Source organism: Monodelphis domestica, chromosome 8 (genome assembly GCF_027887165.1).
Source record: "Monodelphis domestica isolate mMonDom1 chromosome 8, mMonDom1.pri, whole genome shotgun sequence".
Taxonomy (NCBI): domain Eukaryota; kingdom Metazoa; phylum Chordata; class Mammalia; order Didelphimorphia; family Didelphidae; genus Monodelphis; species Monodelphis domestica.
Genome location: NC_077234.1, coordinates 251668520 through 251692158, shown reverse-complemented (window position 1 = coordinate 251692158; position 23639 = coordinate 251668520). Strand labels below are relative to the sequence as shown.

Genomic DNA, 23639 nt, shown 5'->3' with positions numbered 1-23639 from the left:
GTGCCATGAATGCAAATATGCTTATTATAGGACTTAACTATGTCACTGTCAACCTTTGAACTTAAGGACCGTGTTGTAGGTTTTCTCAGCGAACTCAGTTCTCCTACCCACTTTGTAACACAATAGGTGTGGTGAGCACAATATATTTCATTTATACCTATAGACTTTTTTTGAAGTGGAAAGTCTCCCATAAAGAACATGCATTTTATTTCCTAGAACAAAGGCGGCTAAAATTAAACTCAACTGATTTTTAAAAGTTAATTATATCTTACATAATAATATACATTTTAAAGATGACACAAAATACCAATTTATAACAAACGTAGTAAGAGCCATTATTTTGATGATCCAGTTTTAGCCCAATTCCCTTCTCGTTCTGAAGACTCCAACGACCACATTCATTAAGGAGACCTATTGAACAAAAACAAGGCAATGATCAAGGTAGGGATGATCATGTATATTTATCTCACACGCTCCCAACAAGGAAAAGTTTGGTAATTCAAAACATGACGGATTTGAGAATTTTCCCAAGTAAGTGTTTTGGGATTATAACGTGTTTTTTTTTGTCACAAATCACATTATTTAAAAAAAATACTTATTAGGCATTGGCCCCAAAAGATGTGGAATAAAAAGGATTTTGGACAGCAACTAGCATCATTGTCCCTTGTTTTTTGATAGGGGCTCTTAGAGCCAGAGAGCCTTGGTTAATATAATAGAAGAAGTCTATACTTGAGGGAGGCCTTTCGCTCCTGCCTTCTGAACTTCTGTTTCAACCCCCCCTCCCCAAGAAGCCGCTAGGAACTGGGCCTAGAATCCACAAGATCCCAATTTTTTTTTTTAAATCTTTACCTTCTGTCTTAGTATCCACTGAAAGACAGAAGAGTGTCAAGGACTAGGCATCTGGGCTAGCCCTTACTGCTCTTCTTCCCTGGAAACTGATAAATTCTAAGATAGAAGGAAAAGATTTTTTAAAAAGCAAGAAAGAGAAAATCATTTGAAGGAAATAGTTTACTGCTGATTTCCTAATTTCTAGGTAGATGAGAAATCACTATATTTACTCTGAGCAATACAATGGAATCAACAATAGCATTCTCGGAAAAGTAAAGCCAGTTAATTGATGTGTGCCTAAGCATCTCTTGTCTTCCCACACCAAAATCTATTCCTCCTTCTCCACAGCTCTTCCTGTCTTTTCCTATTAGAATGTAAGCTTCTTGAAGGTGGTTGGCTTTTTTCTTTGTATCGCTAGATGTTAGCACCATGCTGAGCATATCCATGTTTTTAATAAATGTGCTCTAACTTCTATTTGCTGCCATTCTTCCTATTCCCTTCCTTACAATGGGATAAATCAGATTCATAAAAAGCTTGATAAATATTTGATGTTAGTCACCAAAGGACAAAGATTTTTGTTTCTTTTTTATAAAAATGCCTATACATTTTAGGTGTTTTTTGAAACAATCATTGCTGGAAGTTTTTCCTGCAATTAAGCAACCTAAATACTTTCTTACATAACACCCAATTTTGATACAAAAATGATTATGGACCAGAATTCTGCAGATTCCTAGCTTTTCACTATTCCTTTGAGCTTTGTAGGCTGGACCCTAACCAGCCTTCTAGGATAAGAATTGTATAATTGCCTACCATATTTGATCTATTCAAGTCAAGTGAACTAAAAACAAAAAAGCAAAACATTTTGTAGGTACTTACTATGTGCCAGGGACTCTATTAAGTATTGGGTATACAAAGAAATGAAAAAAATACCATTCCCTCTTCTTAAGGAAATCAGTCCATTGAGGAGCCAATATTTAAGCATAATTCTTAATTTTTTGCTGCATGTCACTTGTTTCTAGAAACAAGTGACATGCAGCAAAATTTGAGGTAATCTCTTAGGGAAAACAGTAGGAACAAGGAAAAATATGAAAGACATCTTTGTAGGTGAGAGTTTAGCTGAGATATAAAGTATCCAGGAAAACTAGAAGAGAGAGAGAGAGAGACAGAGACAGAGAGACAGAGACAGAGAGACAGAGAGACAGAGAGACAGAGACAGAGAGACAGAGACAGAGAGACAGAGACAGAGAGAGATGGAGAGACAGAGAGACAGAGAGATAGAGAAAGGAGAACTTTCCCAATATGCAGTACCTGGAGTCAAGAGATAGAATGCTTTGTGGGAGAGACAGTAAAGAACCTAGTATCACCAATTTATGGAATATGTAATGAAGGGCTGGGGAGTAAGGTATGTAAAAAAAACAGAAATGTATGAAAGAATCAGGTTAAGAAGGGATTTAAAAGATAAACAGAAGACTTTATATTTGTTCCTAAAAGTAATAGGAAACTGCTAGAATTTATTGAATTGGAGGAAGAGTTGTAATGTGTTCAAACTTGTACTTTAGGAAGATCAATTTGACAACTGAATAAAAGAATGGACTAGTAGTAAGAGGAGAGAGTTGAGGCAGAGAGACAACAGGTGACTATGGCGACTATTGTATTATCCAGGTGTGAGGAGGTAATAACCTGTACCAAAGTGGTAGCAGTGTCACAGAAGAGAAGGGATCATATATAAGAGATATTACTAAGGCATGAGAAATGACAAGACTTGGCATTACATTAGATATTGGGAATGAAGAGATAGTGAAAAATGAATGAAAAAAATCCAGATTGTGAGCCTGGGAGGATGATTTTAACTTCAACAATAACAGGGGACTTTTGGGAAAATATAATTTTATGTTTTGGATAGATTGAAGTGTTTTCTTATGTCTATGAGCAATGTATTTGATATGTCCAATAGGCAGTTGGAAATATGAGATTAAACCTGGAAAAACAGATCTAAGAATCATCAGCATAGAGTTGATGACTGAATCCATGGGAGTTGATGAGACATCTAACCAAAATAGTTTAGAGGAAGATGAAAAGAAGGATTAAGATTATGTCTTGAGAAACATTCCAAGGTTCATGGACATAACTTGTATGAAGATTCAGTAAAGTAAATTGAGTAGTTCAGTGATGGCAAACCTTTTAAGGAGGCGGGTGATGTGAGAAATGTCCATAAGGCATGCCTGGAGAGGTGGAGAGGATCAGCCCAGCCTTGCATTCCTCAGGCTTTATAGTAACAAACTCTGGCAAATTCTGCACTGGGGCAATGGTGCATATGCCCATAGAGAGAGTTATGAGTGTCTCCTCTGGCATGTGTTACATAGGTTTGCCACCATGGGAGTAGTTGAACAGATAAAAGAACCAGGAGAGAGCAATATCTTGAAAGATTTAGGAGAATAAAAATCATGAACATTTCCCAGTACTAACAAAAAAGACAACAGCAAGTGATAGAAAGATCCCACTTAAAATAACTGGGAATCTACCTGCCAATACAGATGCAGGAACTATTTGATCACAACTACAAAAACTTTTAAAAAATAAAGTAAAATCTAAATAATTGGAAAAACATTAATTGCTAATGGGTAAGCTGAACCAATATACTAAAAATAACAATTGCTCCTAAATTACTTATTCAGTGCTATACCAAAACCTACCCAAAAATTATAGAACTAGAAAAAATAATAACATTCATCTGGAAAAAAAGATGTCTAATATCAAGGGAATTAATGAAAAATATTAAGGAAAGTGGCTTGTACCACATTTCTAACCTATGTTATGAAGAGGTGACGATCTGGCTATAAGGAGTACAGTGGGGGACCAATGGCACATACTGGATACTCAACACACAATAGTAAATTACCATAGTTTCCTAGTGTTGGTTGACAAACCAAAAGACCTAAGCTTCTGGAAGAAGAAATCACTGATGAAAATTGCTGTGAAAACTGAATAACAGGATGGCAGAAATTAGGCACAGAAGAATACCTCACAGTTTACAACAAAGTAAAGTCAAAACGGATAGCTAATCTAAAAATAAAGGTGATACCATAAACAAATTGCAGGAGCACAAAACCATTTATTTGTAAAAACTCTGGATAACGGAAGAATTTAGGTTAAAGCAAAATGAGATATAAAATAGATAACTTTGGCTACATTAAAATTAAAAGTTTCTGCACAAACTAAAGCAATGCAACCATGGCTAAAAGGCATACATCAAACTGGGGCAAAAAAACCGACAACAACTTTATAGCAAGTCTCTCTGACAGGATTTATTTCTCAAATATATAGAGTCCTGAGTAAAATGTATGAGAATGCAAAGCATCTCCTAACGGACAATTAAAGGATATGAACAGGAAATTTTCAGATGAAGAAATTAAAACTCTTTAGTCATATAAAAAAATACTACAAAGCCCAATTGATTTGAGAAATGCAAAGTAACACAACTATGAAGTACCATCTCAAACCAATCAGACTGGCTAACATGACCAAAAAGGAAAATTATAAATGCTGAAAGGAATGTGGAAAATTTGGGACACTAATACACTGCTGGGGGAGCTGTGCATTGATACAACCATTTTGGAGAGCAATCTGTAATCATGCCCAAAAGGCCATCCAATGCTGCTTACTTTGACCCAACAATACCACTGGGGAAAAGAACAAACCTCTACAAAATATTTATGGCAGCTTTTTTTCTCATAGCAAAGAACTGGAAACTGATGGAATAACCATCAGTTGGGGAATGGCTGAAGACATTGTGATACATGATAGTAATAGACTATATTGTGCCTTATGAAATGACAAATAAGATGATCATGAAAAAAAACCTGGAAAGACTTCTATGAAGGGATGCAAAGTGAGATGAGCAGAATAATTAAAATGTTGTTCACAGTATCAACAATAACATATGATGATCAACAATGAGTGACTTAATTATTTTCAATAAGGCAAAGATCCAGGACAAATCCAAGAGACTCATGACAAAAAAAAAAAAAAGCTATCCACTGCCATAGAAGAATTCAAATAGAAACACGTCATTCCTTACTTCATTTTCTCCATGAATTTTTCTTTTGTGAAAATATGTGCCTTCTTTCACAATATGATGAACATGGAAATATGTATTATAATAGATGTACAACCTATATCGTATTACCTGTCTATTTGAGGGAAAAGGAAGGGTAAGAGGTAGAGATAGAAAACATGGATTACAAAATATCAAAAAATAAATATTAAGAAATTGTATTGCTATAGAAGCTGAAAAAAATTTATGTATATATAAACTTAAGAAAATATCAAGCAAAAGAAGGTTATTGACAATGTGAATTGAACTTGAGAGGTGAAAAAGGATGATATTTACACATGAATATGTTACAAATTTTATATAAAGTTCATAAATTCAAAATATAAGTGGAATACTAGTGGAAGTGATATTAACATAAATGTTAAATCCATTTTTTGTTTTAATATATAAATGGCATTGGCCTCAGCATCTAGCTGAATTTAAAGTATAGCTATAGACTTTTTTAATGTTATCTAATATGGTATGTAATATATATTAAAATGTTCATTTACTACAATATGCAATTAAGTCATCCTTTCCATTTTAATACATTTAAAATACTTTTTATTTACAGAGCCATCTACCCCTGAAAACCCAAGGATTTTTGTGACTATATCGTCTAACGTTTCTCTCAATTTAACAAATTCAGAAGTGGAAGTGAGATGGGATCCCCCCAGTTCACCAAATGGAATTCTTCAGGGCTACATGGTGTCCTATACTCTTATTGATTATATTGGAGTTAATAGGAAGACTCAAGAGTAGCATGCCATATTACCAGCCAATGTGACAAGGTTCAAATTGGTGAAAGGTGTACCTGAACCATCTTTTACATTTCAGGTACATAAACCAATAAAAATAGTCAGTAGAAAAATGCACTTAAAAAAGAGAGTCCATGTAATACTTATTGCTTATAAAAGTATCATGAATGACCATAAATTGTTATTAACTTGAGAGTAAAGAATATATTTTTCAATTATAGTTATAATGAATTTCATATATTACCCAGCAAAAAAATAGTTCTGTTCTTAAAAAATGTATAAATCAAGGGGAAAATGATTTATAATTTGACACCTTAAATGGAACTTTCATGAAACATTCTTAGAGCAGAGTTAATAATTAATCATTATTAAAATTATTTTTATTAATTATTATCAATTAACATTTTAATAATCTTAATGAACAATTATTATTAGTTGAAAAGTATGTGAGCCTCTATCAGTTCTATGGTAGGAAGGAATATTCCAAATAAATTACAGAACTGCGTTTCTACCTTTATGGAACGTGTAATATTGTTGAGGAGATGTTTTAAGCAAAACATAATTTCTCTTCTATTCTTTCTCTATAAGATCTTATCACACAGTTTCAGTAATAACTTCTTTACTCACATTTTCTAATTTTTTTACTCACACTTCCAAATTCATTCCACATTTTCCACATCCGAGGAGATTAAAACTGATCCTGTATTCTTTTTGTATTGACCTTATTTACAAGTAATTAATTTTGTCCTACACTGTTTTCTGTTTGTTTGGTTTTTGCTTTAACTGCTCGTCATGATTCCTTTTCTCTGAACTTGGATCAGAATTTAGCTGGTCTATAATGGGGTGAATTTAGAAATTCTGTTCTTCTACTAATCTCTGCTCTTACCTCAAGGAATTCTTTTGCTGGCCTTAAGGATTGTGTGAGAAATAAAGGTAGTTGGGCCTGATGTGTTTAGCCACCAAATGGTCTTTCAAGGATGTCTGGGTTGCTGTTCAAAAGTCTGAGATGCTATTTTGCATTTGGACGCCAACAAGGGGCTTTTCTTAATCTCATGAGAAAAGAAGAGGGGACATCACTCGTCCCTTTGTCAGACTTTCACCATTCATGTTGTTCTCTGCCTCAGCTCTGTTACCTATCATTTTGCATTTTAGTCCATGATGTCATCTATCCTGCCCTGTGTTTTCATCCACACTTCAAAAAAACCTACTAAAAATAGACGTGTCTGTCTTCTCAGGATCTTTGGTGTGCATGGAAGCAAGCCATGGACCCATTTATTGATAGGTAGCATGCCCCTGCTAAGAAATGTTATCTTGTTCCGAGAGTTTCCCCTTTGTTAAAATTAAAATTCTACTATAAAATCTCTACCTCTGCCATCTCTACTGAGTTCCACATCCACATTTCTAACTACTTTTAATCAGTCATCATAATATATTGTATGAAATTAGACCAATTATAAATTAATTTTTAATATATGGTACAAAATCTAAGTGCTACTACAAGGGTCTAGAAAACACATTAATGTTAGCCCTTAGGATTGTTGGGGGAAGAATCCTTGGAAGAGTTTAGAATTGAATTTCATTTCTGAAGAAAAGAGAAAATATTAATGAAGCTGATTAATAAATTTATTTGTTTTGCTTTATTTTCTGGTGCTCTGTTTACTCTCTCATATTGATTTTAATATAAAGCAGTGAAATTATTCATTGTTTTCCTTCCAATAATCTACTCTTTTAAAGTGCTACATTTTCCTCTCTCCTAAAGTAATCACTTTTTTTTTGTTTTGAAATTTTTATTTAATTAGTCAATTTAGAACATTTTCCCTTGGTTACAAGAATAATATTCTTTCCCTCCTTTCCCCCTACCCCTTCCCATAGCCAGTGTGCAATTCCACTGGGTTTTACATGTGACCTTGATCAAACCTATTTCTGTGTTGTTGATGTTATTGATATACTAGGGTGATCATTGACCCATGTAAAACTAATGGGGAAGTCCATTACATTCAATCATGCCACAATGTATCTGTCTCTGTGAACAATGTTCTTCTGGTTCTGCTCTCACTCTGCATCACTTCCTGGAGGTCATCACAGTTCACATGGAATCCCTCCACTTTATTATTCCTTTGAGCACAATAGTATTCCATCACCAACATATACCACAATGTGTTCAGCCATTCCCCAATTGACGGGCATCCCCTCGTTTTCCAATTTTTGGCCACCATGAAGAGCGCAGCTATGAATATTCTTGTACAAGTCTTTTTCCTTATTATCTCTTTGGGGTACAAACCCAGCAGTGCTATGGCTGGATCAAGGGGCAGACAGTCTTTTATCGCCCTTTAGGCATAGTTCCAAATTGCCCTCCAGAATGGTTGGATCAATTCACAACTCCACCAGCAATGCATTAATGTCCCAACTTTGCCACATCGCCTCCAACATTTATTACTTTCCTCTGCTGTCATGTTAGCCAATCTGCTAGGTGTGAGGGGATACCTCAGAGTTGTTTTGATTTGCATCTCTCTGATTATAAGAGATTTAGAGCACTTTTTCATGTGCTTATTAATAGTTTTGATTTCTTTATCTGAGAACTGCCTATTCATGTCCCTTGTCCATTTATCAATTAGAGAATGGCTTGATTTTTTTGTACAATTGGTTTAGCTTTTTATAAATTTGAGTAATTAGACCTTTGTCAGAGGTTTTTGTTATGAATATTATTTCCCAGTTTGTTATTTCCCTTCTGATTTTGGTTACATTGGTTTTGTTTGTACAGAAACTTTTTAATTTGATGTAATCAAAATTGTTTATTTTACATTTTGTGACTCTTTCTAAGTCTTGCTTGGTTTTAAAGTCTTTCCCTTCCCAAAGGTCTGACATGTATACTATTCTGTGTTCACCTAATTTGCTTATGGTTTCCTTCTTTATATTCAAGTCATTCACCCATTCGGAGTTTATCTTGGTGTAGGGTGTGAGGTGTTGATCCAAACCTAATCTCTCCCACACTGTCTTCCAATTTTCCCAACAGTTTTTCTCGAATAGTAGATTTTTGTCACAAGAGCTGGGTCTTTGGACTTGTCATAGACTGTTTTGCTGGGATCATTTACCCCAAGTCTATTCCACTGATCCTCCTGTCTGACTCTTAACTAGTACCAAATTGTTTTGATGACCACTGCTTTATAATAGAGTTTGCGATCTGGGACTGCAAATCCTCCTTTGTTTTTTTTTTTAATTTCCCTGGATATCCTTGATCTTTTGTTCTTCCAAATGAACTTTGTTATGGTTTTTTCTAACTCGGTAAAAATGTTTTTTGGAAGTTCGATGGGTATGGCACTTAATAAATAGATAAGTTTGGGTAGGATGGTCATTTTTATTATGTTAACTCGTCCTACCCATGATTAGTTAATGTTTTTCCAATTGCTTAGATCTAGTTTTAGTTGTGTGGAAAGTGTTTTGTAGTTGTGTTCATATAGTTACTATGTCTGTCTCGGCAGATAGATTCCAAAGTATTTTATATTGTCTAAGGTGATTTTGAATGGAATTTCTCTTTCTAATTCCTGCTGCTGAGATATGTTGGAGATATATAGAAATGCTGATAACTTATGTGGGTTTATTTTGTATCCTGCAATTTTGCTAAAGTTGTTGATTATTTTGACTAGCTTTTTAGTTGATTCTCTAGGATTCTTTAAGTAGACCATCATATCATCTGCAAAGAGTGATAGCTTGGTCTCTTTATTGCCAATTTTAATAGCTTCAATATATTTTTCTTCTCTAATTGCTACTGCTAGTGTTTCTAGTACAATGTTAAATAATAAAGGTGATAATGGGCATCCTTGTTTCACTCCTGATCTTATTGGGAATGCATCTAGTTTATCCCCATTGCAGATGATGTTTGCTGATGGGTTTAGATATATACTGTTTATTATTTTCAGGAAAGACCCTTCTATTCCTATGCTTTCTAGTGTTTTTAATAGGAATAAGTGTTGTATTTTGTCAAAGGCTTTTTCTGCGTCGATTGAGATAATCATGTGATTTTTGTCCATTTGCTTGTTGATATGATCTATTATGTGGATTGTTTTCCTGATATTGAACCATCCTTACATTCCTGGTATAAATCCCACCTGATCATAATAAATGACCCTTGTGTTCACTAGCTGGAGTCTTTTTGCTAGTATCCTATTTAAGATTTTTGCCTCTATGTTCATTAAGGAGATTGGTCTGTAGTTTGTTGTTTTTTTTTTCCTCAGTTTTGGACCTGCCTGGCTTGATTCCAATCAGTACCATATTTGTGTAATAAAAGAAATTGGGTAGAACTCCCTCTTTGCTCATTATGTCAAGTAGGTTGTATAGTATTGGAATTAGCTGTTCTTTAAATATTTGATAGATTGTGAGTCCATCAGACTCTGGGGATTTTTTCTTAGGGAGTTCTTTGATGGCTTGTTCAATTTCTTTTTCTGGTATGGGATTATTTGAGAATTCTATTTCTTCTTCTGCTAATCTAGGCAATTTATATTTTTGTAAATATTCATCCAAATCATCTAGATTGTCATATCTATTGCCATATAATTGGGCAAAGTAGTTTTTAATGATTGCGTTAATTTCCTCTTCATTGGAGGTGAGGTCTCCCTTTTCATCTATGATACTGTTAATTTGGTTTTCTTCTTTCCTTATTTTAATTAGGTTGACCACTACTTTGTCTGTTTTTTTTTTTCAAAATACCTTCTATTCTTTTTTATTAGTTCAATAGTTCCTTCACTTTGAATTTTATTCATTTCTCCCTTAATTTATAGGATCTCTAATTTAGTTTTCTTATGGAGATTTTAAATTTGTTAGCTTTCAAATTTTTTGATTTTCATATCTCATTGACCTCTGCCCTCCCTAATTTATTAATATATGAACTCAAGGATATAATTTTTCCCCTGAGTACTGCTTTGACTGCATCCCATAGATTTTGAAAGAATTTCTCATCATTGTCATTTTCTTCAATGAAATTATTCATTGTTTCTATGATTTGTTCTCTAAATAACTAATTTTGGGGAATCATATTATTTAATTTCCAAAGAATTTTTTATTTGGTTCTCCATGTGCCCTTACTGATCATTATTTTTATTGAGTTATGAACTGAAAAGGTTGCATTTATTATTTCTGCTTTTCTGCATTTGTTTGCCATGTTTTTATGTCCTAGTACATGGTAAATCTTTGTGAATGTACCATTGGCTGCTGAAGAGAAGGTGTATTCCTTTTTGTCACTATATATTTTTCTCCATATATCTTAACTTTTATTTTTCTAAGATTTCATTCCCATCTTTTACCTCTTTCTTTGTATTTATTTATTTGATTTATCTAAATTTGAAAGTGTTAGGTTCAGGTCTCCCACTAGTATAGTTTTACTATCTATTTCCTCCTTCCACTAGTTTCTCCTTTAGAAATTTGGATGCAATACCATTTGGTGCATACATGTTGATTACTGATATTTCCTCATTGTCTATACTCCCTTTTATCAGGATGTATTTAACTTTCCTATCCCTTTTAATCAGATCTATTTTTACTTTGGCTTTGTCAGATATCATGATTGCAACTCCTGCCATCTTTCTATCTGTTGAGGCCCAATAGATTTTGCTCCAATCTTTAATTCTAACTTTCTTGTAGACAACATATGGTAGCATTTTGGATTCTAATCCACTCACCTATTTGTCTATGTTTTATGGGTGAGTTCATCCCATTCATGTTCAAAGTTATGATTGTAATTTGTGTATTCCCCAGCATTTTGACATCCTCTCCTAGTTCTGTCCTTTCTTCTTTTGCTATATCCTTTTAAACCAGTGGTTTACTTTTCATCAATCCCCCTAATCCCCTCCCTTAATATGCTTCCCTTTCTGGCCCCTCCCTTTTTATTCCCTTCTTGTTTTTTAGGGTCTGCTAAGTTCCCTCCCCTTATCTTTCCCTCCCTTTTTGTACTCCCTCCTCACTACTCCCCTTAGTTTTCCCTTCTCACTTTCCCTGTAGGATAAGATAGAATTCAAGACCCCAATGGATCTAGATGATCTTCCCTCTCAGAATTGATTTCACTGAGAATAAGGTTTAAGTATTACCTATTAGCACTCTCTTCCTCTCCTTATTTTTTTTTAAATCCTTACCTTCCATCTTGGAGTCAATACTGTGTATTGGCTCCAAGGCAGAAGAGTGGTAAGGACTAGGCAGTGGGGGTCAAGTGACTTGCCCAGGGTCACACAACTGGGAAGTATCTGAGACCAGATTTGAACCTAGGACCTCCCATCTCTAGGCCTAGCTCTCAATCCACTGAGCTACCCAGCTGCCCCCTCTCCTTCCTATAAATGTGTTTTCCCCCTCCCCTTCCCATGTGTGTCTTTGTGTGATAAAAATTATCCTATTTATTTTATTTCTTCAAGTATCTCTTGGTGCCATCTTTGATTCCCCCCCTTTTTTCTTTTTTGCATATCATCTTATAGTACTTATTACCCCAATCTCTTCCTGTGAATGATTCCTCTAATTACTTTAATAGTGAATATAATTTTTGAGAGTTACAAATAACATTTTGCCATATAGTTATATATGTATATATATACATATATACATACACACACACATATATAATTTGATCTAATTATACCTTTCCCCCCTTTTCCCTCTCTTTCTTATATACCTTTTCATGTTTCTCTTGACTTTTGTGTTTGGATATCAAACTTTCCACTTAGTTCTGGTCTCTTCTTTACAAAAACTTGGAAATTTTCTATTTTGTTGAATGTTCATACTTTCCCCTGGAAGTATATAGTCCGTTTTGATGGATAGGTGATCCTTGGTTGAAGACCCAATTCTCTTGCCTTTCTGAATATCATGTTCCAAGCCTTGCAGTCATTTAGTGTGGAAGCTGCCAGGTGTTTTGTGATCCCGATTGGTGCTCCTTGATATGTGAATTGTCTCTTTTTGGCTTTTTATAGAAATTTCTCCTTAGCTTGAAAGCTCTTGAATTTTGGAAATTAAATTCTTGGTAGTTGCCTTTTGAGGATTTTATTTAGAGGATGTTGTACGAACTCTTTAAATGTCTATTTTGTCCCTTTGTTCAAGAACATCAGGGCAGTTTTCTTGGATTATTTCTTGTAGTATGATGTCAAGATATCTTTTTATTTATGGGTTTTCAGGTAGACCAATGATTCTCAAATTGTCTCTCTATGATCTGTTTTCCTGATCTGTCGTCATCTTGTCAGTGAGATATTTTATGTTTTCTTCTATTTTGTCAGTCTTTTGACTTTATTAATTCTTGCTGTTTTGCAATATCATTGTCTTCCAATTACCTAATTCTGGTTTTTAGAGACTGGTTTTCCTTTTCAGTTTGGTCTATCCTGCTTTTCGTGGCTTCTAGTTGTTTCTCCAATTGGGAGTTCTTCTGCTTTAAAACTGTTGTTTTCTCTTTTAAATATTTCCCACTTTCCTTCTTTTTGATAAGCTCCAATTCAGCAGTTTTCAACCTCTCAATTTGTAGCAATGAGAATACATAATGCATATCAGGTATTTACATTCTGAATCATAACTGTAGCAAAATTACACTTTTGAAGTAGCCACCAAAATAATTTTTTGGTTTGGGGTCACTGCAACATGAGGAACTGTATTGTGGGGTCATGGCATTAGAAAGGTTGAGAACCACTGTTCCAATTTAAATTCTTCAAGAGCTTGTGGACAATTTCCATATTTCTGGAAGGTTTTGGTGCATTTATTTGAATTTACTTTTCTATTTCCTCTGTAGCCTGGGTTTTTCCTCTGTAAAAATTTTCCAGGGTCAATCCCTTCTTCTTGTTTTTCTTGGAGGGAGATTGTTGTTCCTGGGCACAATTTGCCATCACTGTGGAGGTTTTTCCTTCCCTTTTTAGTCAGAAATCTGAGTGAGATGGGCAGGCTCTCTGTGTATGGAGTTAAGGAGCAAGGATTTTGCCTGAGGCAAGCTCTCGAATCTTCACAGCTTCTGCTGTTTGCTGCCCTTCTCTGTGCTATCTTCCCAAGAGTGTCCTCAGTCTGCACTCTTCAGCCTGCTGGAGTTTCAAGTCTAGCTTATCTCAGGGCTAGGTCTTTGGTGGTCTTAGTCAGCTCCCAAGGACCTAGAGGTGTCCCTTGCTCAGTCCCTGATTCTGTCTTGAGCTGGCTCTTACTCTGGCTCCGTAGGTGGGGTAGGGGAGGGTAGATCAGCTCATGTTTTGGTGGGAGCTTTTTCACCCCCTTATTAAGTGGAAATGCTCAAATCCCATTTCCTTCAATGCTCTGCCCCACTGTAGAGTCCCTTCATTCTTGTGAATTTGTTTTTTTTTTTACCTTTTGAGGTAGTCTATATCAGTGGATGCTGAAGAGAGGACAAGTCCTGCATCTAGACTGCCACCATGTTTACCCAGAAGTGCTGGAATTCAAAGCACTGTGTTTTTGAGGGTTTGCAGAAGTTTGAACTTTTGCTGCCTCTAAGCCACCATCTTGATTCTGCCTGTAATCATTTTCATAAACATAGTAAAATCATGTATTCAGAGCTGGAATGTGTAACAAGAAATGTGTTGGACTTTGAATTGAGATTTAGCTAGGTTCAAATATGGTATTTAGCTCTTCTGGTCATTTCATAATGTGCAAGTCAGTTAACCTTTCTGAGCCTTGGTATTACCTTTAAAATGTATATAAGAAATACTTTTAATGCATGACCTCATAAAGTTATTGTGAGGATCAGAAGAGATAATGTTGTGTAAAATATTTTGCAAACCTTAAACCAATATATAAATAGAAACTGTTATTATTATATCTGAGTAACTAATATCCAGGGAAGTTAGGTGATATTCAATCATATAAGAAACTGTTAATTAAGATTCACAGGAAATGTAAATACACCAATGAAATAATTCTGGCCCTCAAAGGGCATAGATCTGAATGAAGCTGAACCTAAGAGAGCATAAAATCCAATATCTCATATCATAGATGAGGAAACTAAGGCTCAGAAAGGTACTTGTCTTTAATTCACTCAGCTAATAAGAATCAAATGTGAATTTGAACCTAGTTCCTGTGGGAACAGTTAGTGTACTGTTTCCATTTTATATTGCCTCCTTATATTCTATCTTGAGATTGTAGCTGATAAAAAATAAAGCTGATATTCAAACCCAGCTCCCCTGACTTGAAATCCTTCTGTTTTACAGCTAGACATGTTCATTAAGTTGGACTTCATTAGTTGAGAGTTATGGATCATTAAAACAAGTTTGTGCTTTTTATATGATCTTTTAAAAGTAATTTATGAGCAAACAACACTTTTTTTACTCTGTGCTCCCACCTTAGAGATCTAAACCCATGGCTTTAATCTATCTTGTCCATATAGTTATCTCCCACAGTTCTACCTCCAGGATTCATCTTTCCTTTGAGCAACAGTTCCTCATTTTTAATGACCTGCTGAGTAGCTGTTCCGATGAACTTTCCTACCCCCAACCCAAGGAAAATATATTTATTAAAACCAAATATGCTGGAAAATTAACTTCACATAGAATATTCCTTTGAAAAATTATATATATATAATAAAATGGCCTTCCTTTGGAAGGGAGTTCTCTATCACTGTAGATATGGATGTTTGAAAACTGTTAAGAATGAATGGAGGAAATTGTAGTTCAGATACAGTTTGGGCTACATCTCCTCTGACTTCACATCCAGCTTGCGACTCTGAGATGCTGAGTTTATTCACAGATAAAATGCTGAGAGTTTGATCATTTCCTCCCGGTATTCTGCCTGTCCTTCCTACTTAAAACATCTGTAACTGATACCCCAATTCTGTCCCCCTCCCTCCCCTGCACCCCAACATATGTTCCTCCTTCCGACCTCCTCTCTGCTTTGAGTCTCCTTCGCGTCGCCTCGGCACCACACTCCAAAATCCACGTGGCTTTTCTTCTCTCCGGTTAGACACCATTGCCTTCCAGTCCCTATTGTTTGAAGTACTATTCATTCTACCCTGGGAACAACGCTCCCCTTTATTATGGTCTCCACTCATCCTATAGCAGCATTGCTAAGCCCCTAGTAAAGGCTCCTGAAAATAGCCTCCTGATTGGCTTGGCTTGTCCCCACTCTTCTCTGCCCAGTCCCTATGCCATTTGCCTGCCACATGTATCTCCCAACTATAGAGGTCTTTTCATATCTCTGTCCTCATCTGGACGATCAGTGAATCCCTAACCCTCGGAGGGAAAAGGTTGGAGCGAGGATTCTCTTCAAGGCAGGATTCCATGTTTACTTAGAACAGCGAGAATCGCCATCACCACCCCGTGGGGGAGGCAGGACTTGAACTGTCCTCTCGAGGGCCCTGCATGGTGCGCCATTGCTGCCCTTGTGCATAGGAAATGAAGTAAAGATTTCTTGGACGGAACCCTGAGATGCTCTGCAATTTGGGCCAAGCCTACCTTCCCAGCTTCATTTCACCGTGCTCTATCCTTCAGGCATCCCGCCATTTGCTGTGCCTCTCTGATTCCCTCCGCATTACACTATACTCAAATTCTTTTCCTTCAAGGTCTGGTTCAAGCAACATCGCACCCATCAAGTTTTTCCATCGGCTATTCAATGAAAGTCACCTCCTCCTCCATAGATGGCTTCTTAGGCATTTGCCTGGACCTCCCCTTGGCTTGGTCACATTGCCTCTCGTCATACTTCCTCAGGAGCATACTCTCCTGTGCTATCCTCTTCATAGCTTTGTTCCTTTTCACCTTCATACTCCCAGCCCTGGCTCAGAGCCTTCTGCATAGGCGTTCAGTAATAAGTGTTTGTTGCACTGAATTCTTATATTTCTCTGAGAACAAATGGTGCCAGGTAACTCTGTAGAAACATTTCTCTATAAATACTCGTTAATGATATATGTCATTGTCATCTACTCATTAAAGGCCCTCTCAGTACCTTCTTATTCTATTTATGATACCAAAAACGCCTTCTTCATTTTTTGAATTTGGGGATTATATTTAGTATATTTTAATTGTAAGGAAAGCTTAAGGAACTCTCCTAATTGGACTTCAGGAACTATTAAGGGAGAATATTATTATTTGCTAGTGAAATTTTGTTTTCCTTGAAAGGTTAAAAAATTGCCATGGGAGATCTCTTCTAGGGATTGAGATGAAATGAAATGACCCCTTTGCAAATGGACATTTTTAACTTGAGTCTTTGGAGGGAATGAACTTGAATGAACTTTCTTTTGCTCTATAAAAAACTTTAAGAGCCTTTTCCCTTCCCACCAGCCTCCTTTTCTCAGTGATCTCTTGTTTGTTTCCTTCTTGTCTCCTTCTACTTCCTTTGCTTTTCAATTCTTCAATATTCATTCTATACTCCGAATATTTTGAGTCACTAAATCCAATAAATCCTTACCTTCACTACAACAAAATTAATTTTTCAGGTTTAAAAATTAACTAATGGATGGTAAGTTAATGATATTTCCTTTGAAAGGTATAGGAATGTTGAGATAGAATTAGTAGTTGCTTGCAAAGATATTTTAAAGCAATGTTAGATAAACAAGATACAGATATTATCAAATAAGTCAATGAAAAGGGAATTGAAATCATAAGAATTATTCAATTATGTTCCTAGATTGCAGGTTTTACAAATGCTGGTCTGGGACCCACTGCAGAGGTGAAGATGAAAAGTATAAAAGGTTAGTATATTCCTTTAAAAAATAAAATTTTATCATAAATGATACATTAATCATTATAATAATTTAAGTGTTAGTTGTTGAGAGACTGTGAGATGTTTTAGGTTAATTAGACACAGTGTTGTAACCAGTAGGAGATTATATATTTATAATATATATATATATATATATATTAAAGATTTTATTTTGAGTGCAGAGTCAGACACTCACCAATTATGTGACTGCAGGCAAACTCTCCATTTCATCTGTAAAATGGGGATAGATTACTTTTACTACTTATTTCATAAAGTTTTCATTTAAAATTTTTCTCACCAAATAAATCTATTTATTCAATAACCTTTCAAAAAATCTACTATGTGTTTGTTAGTACACAATATGAAAGGATTAAATGATAGAAAATTATTTGTAGATGAGCTGGTCAGCTGGGCATCCGACAGTGGTTAACTTTCAGATCTTGGGAAAGCCACTTAACCCACAAGAATTTTAGTTTCCTCATGTGTAAAATGAGAGGGTTGAACTAATTCATTTCTGAAGGTCCTTGGAGTCCTGAATTTATGATCCCATTATTCGATCTGGACCTTGAAGGATCATCGGAGGAAGGATTAATTACATTTATAGGGACCCGTTCAAGCAGAGGTCTGAAAATGTATAATTATAAGCCATTACATGCAAATTATTATTATTAAAGAATAAGGTTTTAATCTTAACTGACTGGTTGAAATTGATGGATGCTTATGATAAAGGAATGGGCCTGAAACTGCAGGAAGTTACAGGAGGATAAGTTGGCATGGTTTGAGCCAAGGAGTATGAATGAGTGATGAGCCCTGGTTGAAATTCCAGGGGCTCGCTGATTAGAGCCGTACCTCTTATCTAGAAGGACTCTGGAACGTTATGATCAGCATTTATTGCCTCACCAAACAGTTAGAAGTAGAGTTATAAAAAACGAGTTTACGGAAAGTTTAGCAAGAGATTCAGTTCAACCAGATCCTCCTAAAACCACTAGAAAAATATAAACTATTCAAGAGAGCTACCCATATTTCTTAACTATGCTTTTTTATTAATGATAGTGAAGTTGCCACATTTGGACCCCAACAGCACAGTCTTCAATTCACTACATGATGAAATCTAAAGGGCCCTGAAGCAAAACTGGACTAGGTCAAATACAGGAAAAATCTGGGCTGGAAAAGATACACTTTTAAGGATATTTAAGAAATGAATCTCAAAACGACCAAGCTTATAATCAAACAGTCAATTGAAAACAGAGTATGCTATATCCATAATCCATTTTTATCTCTTTGAAATCTTTATAAAAATATTTCCTCCACCTATTGAAAAACATCCATAATGAATATATTAGAAGGCAATAGATAGATTTAATAAATATTATCCTACCATAGGTGATATCTTTACAGACTTGCCTTTTCTGAAGGTTGATTAGAATGAAAACTCCACTGAAGATATATTGCTTGTTGTTGACCCTCCCCCCAAAAATACATTTAACTCAACAAAATAAAGTGTCACCTTAAAATACATCCAATAAAGTATCACCCATGCCATGTATCAGTTAATGTCATACAAAATGCTTTTTAAAATATTCTACTACAGAATTAAATTTGATCTAGGAGACAATAAAATCTAGAGATGCAATCTTCCCAGAAGTATTTTAGAGTGCAACTGGAATAGGAATTCTCTATAGAGAGTGAGAGCTTCTAGTAGCTCTTTTTTTGTAGATTCTGTGCTAATTGTGGCAAGACAGAAATATTGCATTGCTTCTTAAATAAAATCCATAATTACGCCCAACGAATTCCACTCAACCATACCCAAAGGGAGAAAATCTTGTCTAAAAATGCTTATTATCTAAACTATGCGAGGTAGTTGGATGAACAGTGCATTGATTTGGTCCAGAAAGAGTAAATCAGAAACTGGAAATGGAAAATAACTGATCCAAAAACCAAATAGAAAGAGGAGAGTTACTTGGATCATATTTTGGGATATTTCACTGTGTTGAAAGAAGGAACTACTTTATTTTTGCTTATGTGTCATTAATACCTACCACAGATCTTTGCTATGTTAAAGGAAAGAATGTTTATTTTTAATAAATTCTATTTTTATCAGCATAATTTTGGAACAAACCTTCCTCTACCCTTTCTAGGGAATAATGTCATGTAACAAATATCAATAAATTATGATTGGATTAATTTTTTATGTACATAAAGTCCTACTCACATGTCTTCATGTGGCATGGAGAATTACTTGAGTTCTCCAAGACAATACCAATGGAAAACTGCCAAATTCTACCATGCTGGAAAGGCTTCGAGTATGGTTATGGCAACAGTCCATATGTGATTTCTAAGGACTGGTCTGTATAAGTGTACGCAGCTTATTTATAAATCTGCCACTTGATAATGGATGCATTCCATGAAATTCAGGCAAAAAGCCTTAAATGGCAGCTTTCTGTTTCTGTGATGATGGTGGCAGTGTCATGAGAAGCTATAAAGAACACTCTAAAGATCACAAAATTTCCAGACATTAATTTCACTATTGTTTTTCTGTGTTATGTGACATTTTTGCATAGTAATTCACAAATAGAATTCCTACTGAAAAAACCTGAATGTTATCGATATTGACATCATTCCTATAGATGAAACCAGAAGAGAAGAGGACATTTTAAATGAATGGAAAGAGGATTCAAAGATTTTCTTTGGAAGAATAAGTAAGGGACTTAGTTTTATCATGTGTCTCAGGGTAACTAGAAAGATCATTTTTGTTGAGGAATTTTCTAATTTCGTATTTCAACTCTCATTAATAAGCTTTTTTTTTTTAATCCTCATATGTGGTATATTCAGTGAAAAAAAGTAGAAAGAAATGGAGGTACTGACAAATATTTTGGGAAACTTGGTTTAAGAAAAAATGTGAAAAGGTTAAAAAAAACTGGATTTTTTTCTAGACTACTTGAAAGCATCACACTTATATAAATTGGCATTCTGGGCAGACAGAGCTGTTAATCACTCCCTAAACTTCTACATTTTAATCCCAGACTGTGCATGCTCAAGAAGTTGACTTCCTGTCCTACCAGCTCACTCCCTCTCTGACATTGCCATCTCTTCAAATTTGACTGAATGCTTTATCAGAGCAGGAAAAAAATGGTTGGCATCTCTATGTATACTGCTTCAAGTTTCCAGGCCTATTTTTCTGAGAATGTCCCCCCCCCCCAATACACTCGTTTCTATTAAACGTGTGACTTAACTCCCTAGACCGTTTGAACTTTTACTACATTGAGGCGTCAAGGAAAGTCTTCAATATGCTACATGCAGAATTAAATATGCCACTAAAGAAGACAAAGCAAAGCATAAACCAAATATCCTTTAGGAAAATCAGTGTTGGAGATGATGTAATTTTATAGACATTGAGCAATCACTTCTTAAGATATCTGAAAGAGAAGAGGACTCCGAAGACTTAGAAATAAATCCATATACTTATGAATATGCCCACTATCCCCCCAAAAGTAACTGAAAAATTATAGTAATAAATACCATTTCATAAATCTACTTCTCTATTTCTCCATTATCTTTATGAATGTAATTAAACAATATTCTGCTTCTTTACAGTTCACAATTGAAAGAAGTAGAAATTTGAGTTTGAATTCTGCTTATTTTTTGTTGATTATATTAAAAATCACTTGGGAGAGTGTAAATCATGACTTAAAAAGATTTTCCACCAAAAATGTCTTGTGTGCTCACATTAAAATCATTTGATATCCCCTGAAACATGTAACAACTGATATCGCAACATTATTGAATCATTCTCAGATCTTTATTACCCAAAAAGGTACAAAACAGATGTGTACGTCGAACAAAGGTGTTTGTGACTATCACCGTGCAAAGTTCACGCGGAGGAAGTACTTTGTATGAGTGTGAACTACTTGAGATGCTCTTCTTCATGGTGAGTGGAGATGCCACTAAGAAGAGACTAACAATTCCTGGAAGGAAATTATCTGAAAGATCAAAGACTTTGATGAACAGGGAAAGGCAGGAACAAAAGCTGAAGCAACCGAAAAGAATGAACACGAGGCTAGCTGGTTTGGAATACGAGGTCCCATCTGAGAAATTTGTCACTGGCTGCCGCCCGGGTGACATTTCTCTCCACTCACTGATGCCATAAATAGGTACCATTTTAATTTTTTTCCTCAGACATTTTCTTTTTAGGAATATTCTTCTTTCTTAACAGATGCCGACCCTATACCTTATGTGTGGATTGTAGACGACAGACAAATTATGCTTTTTGATATGGATGCCAAGGAAATTGCTCAGAAGATATCTCTGTCATCAGTTATTGATATGACTTACATCAAACAAAATGGCACGCCCTACTTTTTGTCCCATAATTTGCTTTTGAGTATTAGTGTGGATTTTGCTAAGGAAATGCAGGTATGATTGCTAAACTTCAACTTATTCTAGTCATTTTTTTCTTTTACTTATGTGTTTATTGCTGTTCATATATCAGTTAAAATCAATCTAGAGTCTATTATTTGCATTAGTACTACAAATAAGTGTACCATAACTGCTGAGAGCTTTTATAAGTGGTCATTAAGTAATTTGGAATAAAATATTTTTGAACTCGAGGCAATTTTCTCAGGAGGTCATTTGAAAGCAAATATTTGAATAGACCTACTCTTGCTTTGAGACTGACCTAATTTGAGGAAAATTGCAATTTAGCAGGAGTTTTTTTAATGGCTTGATCTTTTCTTTTTTTTGTCTATAATTTAGAAACTCACAGTCATAGCATCTCAGAGTTGGTTCTAACCTCTGTAGTAGAGGTTATTTACTTCAGTTCTTGCTACCAATTCTTGCTCATCTTAAAAAAAATGTATGTCCTTTGCCTACAAAGATTATTGAGCTAATAACACTGTCACATGGGTGAGCTCTTTTTCCTCCCTCTCAATAGTACCAGAAACTTGCCGATATAGTCATAGTTGTGCACTTTCAAGATGACTTCCTCAGAACATATTAAAGTTAACTCCTGCCCATAGATAAATTGGACCTGTTGTTCACTGTATTGTTCACATGAGCTAGATGACAGTCACTCCATCTGCTTGTAAGTCTTAGTTTCCTCATTCATAATAAAGGGAGGAAAGGGTTGTGGAGAGGACGTGAAGTGTTCTATAAATATTAGCTGTGATGTGTTCATTCATTCAGTAGGGATGGGACCTAGACCTAGGATTTCATTGACATGGGGAATTTCTAGATTAGGAAACAGTCTAGCAACACATATGGGAAACTTTTTTGCATTTTAAAGTTTTAGAGATTCTCTGGAGTCCTGAAAGGTTTAATTTGCTTTGAATGACTGTGTAAAAAAATATTTGCAGTGTATGCAAAATACTGTGGTCTTGGTTTCATCATCATTTTGCTTTAATCAGATAACCAATCAAAAACATTTATTAGTCACTTTATTAAATACAAGATAAGAGGGTTATAGTGATTTCTATATGTGCAAATATACATGCAAGTTATTTACATATTGAAATAATTAACAAAGGACAGCTTGTGATAAAGTGGCAAAGAAGAAAGCAAGTCAGATACCAGGTGCTATTGGAGTTCAGAGGGGAAAGCTCTTTAGTTGCAGTCCTCAGCTAAGATTTTGGAGGGCAAACTAAGCAGTCCATGTCTAGGACATGAGTAATATACAATAGATGCTTCCTTTTAAAAATTATCCAAAGTGTTTTTTCTCAAGCATAGGTCTAACCATATCACTCTACCACTTCTCAACAAATTTCAGGGGTTTCCTATTACTTCAAGGATGTAAAAAGGGAGATTTTGAACCCAAACTTCAACCCCCAGAAGTCCTTGGTATTTCCCAGAATTCCCTATAATCTCATGTGAGTCTCCACATTGGTGAGATCACAATTGGTATTTAACTGGCAGTAACGCCCCCCACACTCTCTTCTCTTCCATTGCAATGCTGTAGCAAGTAAGCTAAGTGTGGGGATTTTGAATGGGCTAATCAGACATGGGCACGTGGTTTTTATTTTGTATCCTTGATGTCTAATAATCCTTAATAAACCTCATAAAATAGAATATCTTTATGATTAGAGATATCATTTAATTTTTACCAAGATCATATGAGAAGTCCTTGTTTTGACATTTAAACTCTTGGTAAGTTGGCTTCCCCTTACCTTTCCAGTCTTCTAACATTCTTCTTTCTCCCACACATTCTGTGTTCACACACTTCATCTCTCGTATCTATCCCTTTGTACTGACTATTCCACAAACCTAAAATGCTTCCCCTCTCAGATACCTGTTCTTAGAATCAGTGGCTTCCTTTAATATTC

General features: G+C 35.3%; 1 protein-coding gene across 3 annotated transcripts in view; it reads left to right on the top strand.

Annotated features, from left to right (window-relative positions):
• LOC103094428 (proto-oncogene tyrosine-protein kinase ROS-like) overlaps positions 1 to 23639 on the top strand; it is a 43810-nt gene that overhangs the window by 7612 nt on the left and 12559 nt on the right. The window contains exons 3-5 of one of the 3 annotated variants that reach the window (XR_008913929.1): positions 5496 to 5758; positions 17251 to 17314; positions 21539 to 21738. Coding sequence is in view for 2 of the 3 variants with exons in the window: in XM_056807160.1 (XP_056663138.1) it covers positions 17299 to 17314; positions 21539 to 21738 (216 nt within the window). In the remaining variant the exon portion in view is untranslated. Of the gene's footprint in view, positions 1 to 5475; positions 5759 to 17250; positions 17315 to 21538; positions 21944 to 23639 lie in introns of those variants that run through there. The other 2 variants (XM_056807159.1, XM_056807160.1) reach the window with 2 other exon arrangements.